The sequence below is a fragment of the Lotus japonicus genome, chromosome 1 (genome assembly GCF_012489685.1).
Source record: "Lotus japonicus ecotype B-129 chromosome 1, LjGifu_v1.2".
In the NCBI taxonomy this organism is placed as follows: Eukaryota; Viridiplantae; Streptophyta; class Magnoliopsida; order Fabales; family Fabaceae; genus Lotus; species Lotus japonicus.
Genome location: NC_080041.1, coordinates 108,243,360 through 108,249,359, shown reverse-complemented (window position 1 = coordinate 108,249,359; position 6,000 = coordinate 108,243,360). Strand labels below are relative to the sequence as shown.

At 35.8% G+C, this 6,000-nt stretch overlaps 1 protein-coding gene across 2 annotated transcripts in view; it reads left to right on the top strand.

Moving 5' to 3' along the window:
• The first annotated feature begins 1,178 nt into the window (after positions 1 to 1,178).
• Positions 1,179 to 6,000, top strand: part of LOC130728996 (protein SWEETIE) — a 36,666-nt gene continuing 31,844 nt past the window's right edge. Inside the window, exons 1-8 of one of the 2 annotated variants that reach the window (XM_057580597.1) lie at positions 1,179 to 1,467; positions 1,907 to 2,114; positions 2,433 to 2,539; positions 3,934 to 4,170; positions 4,265 to 4,354; positions 4,429 to 4,516; positions 4,987 to 5,051; positions 5,651 to 5,755. In XM_057580597.1, coding sequence (XP_057436580.1) covers positions 1,294 to 1,467; positions 1,907 to 2,114; positions 2,433 to 2,539; positions 3,934 to 4,170; positions 4,265 to 4,354; positions 4,429 to 4,516; positions 4,987 to 5,051; positions 5,651 to 5,755 — 1,074 coding nt within the window. In that variant the 5' untranslated portion in view covers positions 1,179 to 1,293. Of the gene's footprint in view, positions 1,468 to 1,906; positions 2,115 to 2,432; positions 2,540 to 3,933; positions 4,175 to 4,264; positions 4,355 to 4,428; positions 4,517 to 4,986; positions 5,052 to 5,650; positions 5,756 to 6,000 lie in introns of those variants that run through there. The other variant, XM_057580598.1, reaches the window with a different exon arrangement.

The window sequence follows — 6,000 nt, the reverse complement described above, 5'->3', positions numbered from 1 at the left end:
GTTGTTTGGGCACTTAACGCTATTAGGCGATGAAGAGCCTTCCGCTGAAGCTTAGCTGTTCGAGTTGGAGATCGTGACCGTGGGCGGTCGAGTAAAGGTGGATGAAGCAGTTGCTTATCCCTTTTTGGAGGACTATGTCTGAGTTTCTTTCTCCATCTGAAAACTCTGTTGTTTAAACCTTATCTTCGCCACTTGTCTAAGTGAGCGTACTTATTTTGGAAACTTGTTTATGATATTGTAAGACACTATTATTATATGTCGGGAACGAGTTGTTTAATTAAGACTATGTTATGTATTCAACTATGTTTAGTTGTTTGAAAAGAAAAAAAAAATATATTGTGTTTTCTTAGGATTACGAAATAGTCCTTAGATTTTGTTAGGTAACTAATGTGACTCCTCAGTTGAGAAACCAGGGTGTTACATCGAGCACCATCCATGACTTTCGTTCCATCACATTTGCTCTATTTGCTCCGTTATCAAACTTCATCATGAAGCATAGATCATATCAAACTCACATGAAAGCCTCCACAAACTTGCAATTCTCGTGTTCAACATCTCATACCCAAAGCATTTTTCCAACAAACTAATCACAATTGCCTCCTACTACGAGTCATATAACTCTTGAAGCGTAGTATGATCCAAAAGACTTGTGGAAGAAGCTTATTTCCATTAACAAACTTCGTCTTCATCTTCTGTTTCTCAAAGAGATTAGAACTTCCCCTAGGAGGTTGGGCTCTACTGCATTCCATAATAGAGCTGATTCGAAAAGATAGTATAGCGTTCAAAGAATCTCCTTCCTCCCTTGGAAAGCTTTTCACCTCTAGAGAACTCCAATTCTCACAACATTTCTCTTATATATATAAAAAAACATTAGTCTAATAAATTTAATAAATATGTCTCATCTATTTGTAAGTCATATTCCTTCATGAGTGAATGATTACTAATATTTTCTTTCGATAGACAAATGTTAGTTGTTAGTAATGTTAGTAAATTAGTCATCCTCACTCCTCAGGGTTCGAACCTTGACCCTTCAGTCTTCACCCTTTATTCTCTAGCTATCACTTGAGATATTCTTCAAGGACGAACGGTAACCTACCCTATATTGTTAAGGTGAAAAATTGTAAATGAAAATAACTCGTAGGGGGCTAAAAGCATGTAACTATTTACACACCATTTTGCGATGAAGTCCAGTTCCTCTTCCGAAGTTTACAGTTACACTACACCGATCATCTAAACAAAACATTGGTGCGAGCGCGACGGACACTGCAGCGAGCGAAGTGAAGTTGGATTCACATGGCGAAGAATTACACGGCAGCGGCGGCGGCGACGGCGCCGCTGTCACGGTTCGGCGTGCTGGTGGCGCAACTGGAATCAATAGTGGCCTCTGCAGCCCACAAATCTCCGGAGCCACTCCTCTGCTTCGATCTACTCTCCGATCTCATCTCCGCCATCGACGAGGACACCAAGGTTACTTCACATGCTTCACATTGGATCTCTATTTTCCTTCGCTTGTTCATTTCTCCGCATTCCTTTTGTTTGTTTGAGATTCGTTTCGAAATTCCGCTGATCCGAGAGTTACTTTGTGGATTCAGTTTGAGATTGAGAATGACTTACATTCAGTTGCATCAGTTTGGATAAACCGTTGTTATTTTGCTCTTAACATTCTCTGATTAGCTAAATTATTGTGTCAAATTCAATATATGCTGAATAGAACACTCTGAAGATATGATGAATTTGTAATGTAAGACTAAGATAAAGATCTTGTTGTTTTTTTAGAATCGGCTCGGGTTATATGTATAATCTGAAGCTTCATAATTAGCTTGAGGTTCAATGCTAGGTTCATTTGTATTTTTTTTCGTAGAACCGTTGATTCTTGACATCTGATATTGAAATGTGTAATTTCCAGGAGAATATTTTGTTGTGGCAAAGGAGATGTGAGGATGCATTATATTCCCTACTTGTTATTGGTGCACGGCGGCCTGTGCGTCACTTGGCATCAGTGGCGATGGCAAAGATCATATCTAAGGGAGATGCGATATCGATCTACTCTAGAGCAAGCAGCCTTCAGGGATTTCTTTCTGATGGGAAGAGGAGTGAACCTCACAAAATTGCCGGTTTGTGCAAATTAAAGTTTTGTTCAACTTTTTTGATGGATATTAAATTGTTGTAATGTTTTTGATGGATTAGTTTGGAAGCTGTCGAAGATTCTTATAGGAAGATGGATATTAATTTTGTATCTATGCTATAATGCTATAAGCTGTCGATTATTTTTGGTATGACATGAATCTCGTACACCATTTTATGTTAAGCATGCTTTTGCTTGAGCATATTGGTTTCCTCATTGTTGCTTGCATTTCATTATTTAGATTATGTCACTTGTCTTTTGATTTTTCTTCACGATTTTGTTTTGAATATGATTTTGTAATTTATAGGTGCTGCGCAATGCTTGGGAGAATTATATAAGCACTTTGGAAGAAGAATTACTTCAGGTTTACTTGAAACAACAATCATAGCAACTAAGCTTATGAAATTCCATGAGGTATTTCCTTTCAGCTTTCATGTTTATCTTACTATGGCACAGTAAATGAAGGGCCAAATGCAAAAGGAAGAGAAAAAGTACCCTTTGTTGGTGTTATTGATTTAGTCATGTTTTCTCTTGCCCAAGATTTATGAATTTGTAATCCTACCTTTTAGTAGTTTTTCTTTTAATTATTTTCCCTTCACTGTTTTACAGATATATTAGATGTCCACAAACTAATCTGTGAGTAAAAAGAGAGAAGTTTTAGATGGACAATAGTATTCCTTCAAAACTTTGGCACTGGGTTGCAAAGGATATAAATTTAGGATAAGGCTTCAGGTTCAGGCCCAAAACAGAGACCCATTATCTTGAAAGTCTATTTTAGGAAACATAGGACTTAGTTTTAAAGTTTTAATAATATCCTTGTTAAGCTTTATGGACAGTTTAAGGAAGTTATGTATTCTCGTTTTTATTGGTGTGGTACTGGTAGTGTTAGGCGACCGTTACAGGCGCCTTCTGGTAGTTTTATGGAAAGAGACACTCTGTAGGAATTTCTGAACTCTGGGACAGCAAGAAATTGCAGTAATTTCTGTATTTTGGTGTGATTTAATCCTATTTTCCACTGGTGTTATATCAATTTAACATCACTAGAGGATTTTATCTGTCTAGTTAAAAGTATGGTCACATGTATGTGATCATGAACACGAGGCATTGACTATGGTTAAGAAAATGAAAGAAGAAAAAAGTGAAATAAAAGATAAATCTCTATTGACATCTTGCATAGATTGGGAACATCTAAAAAAGTGCAAGAGAGAGTGGCTGTGTGCTTTAGGAAAGAAGGATGAAAAGCATAGAGAACTCAGTTCCTATTGCTTGTAAATATTTTAAGTATGCTACAATTCAAAAATGTACTTTTTTTAATGTGAGCAGTTAGTCAAATTCAGTTTACAAAAACTCATCATAAGTGGAACTTGATTTTTTCTTAGTTGCATTGTCTTTTCATTTCTTAATTTTTTCTTTTTCTTTTCTTGTAAGTTTTAGGAGGATATCTTATGCTTTTGTACTTCTCCACTGTTAAATTGTAAAGTTTATTCTTCAATTTTTTAAAAAATGACAATTTGAGGAAGTTCGTTGTCAATTTAATAAGAATCGTTGTATTGGCCTACAAGAGGGAAATTTAATTTATCCTTTACATCCCTCTTTGCTAAATTTAAGGTGACTCAATTTTCCATTTATTTCTGGGGGAAGCTGTAAATTGGCAATGTGCTGTTATTTGTTTCCTTTTCGCATCTCTTTCATGTTATTTGACTCATTTTTGCTTCTGCATCATTTGTCAATTAATGAAGACACTTACTATTTCATCATACTTAGGGACGCACTCTTTTAATAACTTTGTTATGTCTCTTGAACTTTAGGAGTTTGTAAGGCAAGAAGCATTATATATGCTTCGGAATGCTTTAGAAGGCTCTGGTGGTAGTGCTGCTTCAACAGCATATTCAGAGGCGTTTCGTCTTATAATGAGATCTGCCACTGGGGATAAGTCGTTTGCTGTGAGAATAGCTGCTGCAAGATGTTTGAAGGCATTTGCTAGTATCGGTGGTCCCGGCTTAGGTGTGGCAGAACTTGACAATTCAGCATCTTATTGTGTCAAGGCAGGTATTTTTGTCTCAATTTCATATCTTTCACTTACAAGCACGCCAATGGTATTCTTTACTTTTCGTTCGTTGTCACTGCTACTTCTGGTAGGCCCTTGAAGATCCGGTTTCATCTGTTCGGGATGCCTTTGCTGAGACATTGGGTTCCTTGCTTGCTCTTGGAATGAATCCTGAGGCACAGGTTTCTATATGTTTGCTTTCTCTGATTTTTCCTTGATATTTGTATTCTTCGTAATTCTTTCTAAATTTCAATAGGTTCAACCAAGGGGAAAGGGTCCTTTGCCTCAAGCTAAAGTACTAGAAGGTGGTTTGCAGAAGCATTTGATTTTGGCCTTCACAAAAGGTATAATGATTTTATTTGGATCACTATATTTTTGTTGCCAAGATGGTCAGAATATACCATGGCAACTTGTTGGCAAGATAATCAGTATGCTTATTCTTTGCATTTGGTGATTAAATTTCTTACCTTACATCTATATAAAAAAAATTAGTTGGCTTTTGATTGGGATTCGTTTCTTTTAACAGAATGATAAATCGAAAGTTAAAAAATGGAGTTTGTGTCTTGTTTAGACACTGCTTTGGATTTTATTACGTAAATAGGGACTGTTTTACAAGCTTTTTACAGCTGTGTACAAAATAATATAAAACATTAGAACATAAAGCATAATACGCAAAACTAAAACTTAAGACTGATGGAAACATCCCTAAATATCTGACACATACAAATTATAATTGTTATTTTCTTGCTAAGGCTTCTATTGATCCTGTACTTTGTTTGCGGGCATGTAATGACTTGTATTTCTTCCATTTCAGCAAGTGGAGTACGGTCCAGGGTTGTCCGGGTTGGCCTAACACTGTCTTGGGTATTCTTTTTACAGGTGAATCTTGACGTTTCTGTATGATGCCTGTATCATTTTCTATTTTATTAAGGGACATTCTTGTCATTATTCTGCTTTTTTGTGTGTTTGGTCGTTGAATCTATTCACTATTGATGTTGTCTTTATTCGGTTATTTCCTTATTTTGGATTGTCACTTTATCATTATTTTTTGAAGCACAGACTTCTGTTCTTCACAGACTACTTTTCAAAAAGATTTGTCCTTTGGATAATGAGAAGTGGTTTTATCCCTACACATTAGGCCACTTTTTGTACTCATTATAAAAGTTGAGAGGGATATGGAGTATTAATTGAGGCTTTATGCAAGTTTTATTATTCTGCTGGGGTTTGGTGTATTTATCTGGAGTAGAAAGATAGATACTTTTGCCAGATTTTTTCTATCCAGTCTTTGGATTTTATGGTATGTGGTTGTTGTTATATCTGAGTTAACGTCTTCTACTTAATAATGCATTTTGATTTTTCATATATTTTCCAATTGCTCACTTTAATGGTTTTTTAATCAGTAATGGTGCACAAACAAATTGAAATGTACGTGCTTGTTCAGATTGTGATTTCTATTTTTGGTGATTTCTTTCTTCCAGGCCATTCGTATAAAATATCTGCATTCGGATAGCGAGCTTCAAAATTTTGCTTTGCAAGTTATGGAAATGCTCCGCGCTGAAACTTCTGTTGATGCCCATTCGTTGGTATTTTATTGATTTGTTCTTGTTAGTTGACTTTTTGGTTTTGATTTGCTTCAGGATGTGCATTTATTGAGATAAAATGCTGGAGAAAGAAACTACTGCTATTTTTAAAGTCTATTTATCTTGCTTATTTTATATTTTTGACATTAGGTCCTGTTTGGAAGGGTTTATTTTGAACATAGCAAGGCTTGTCTGTTGCCACAAAAACTTATGAAGAAATTGGTCTTGTTAAGGAAGAATGGGCTTTT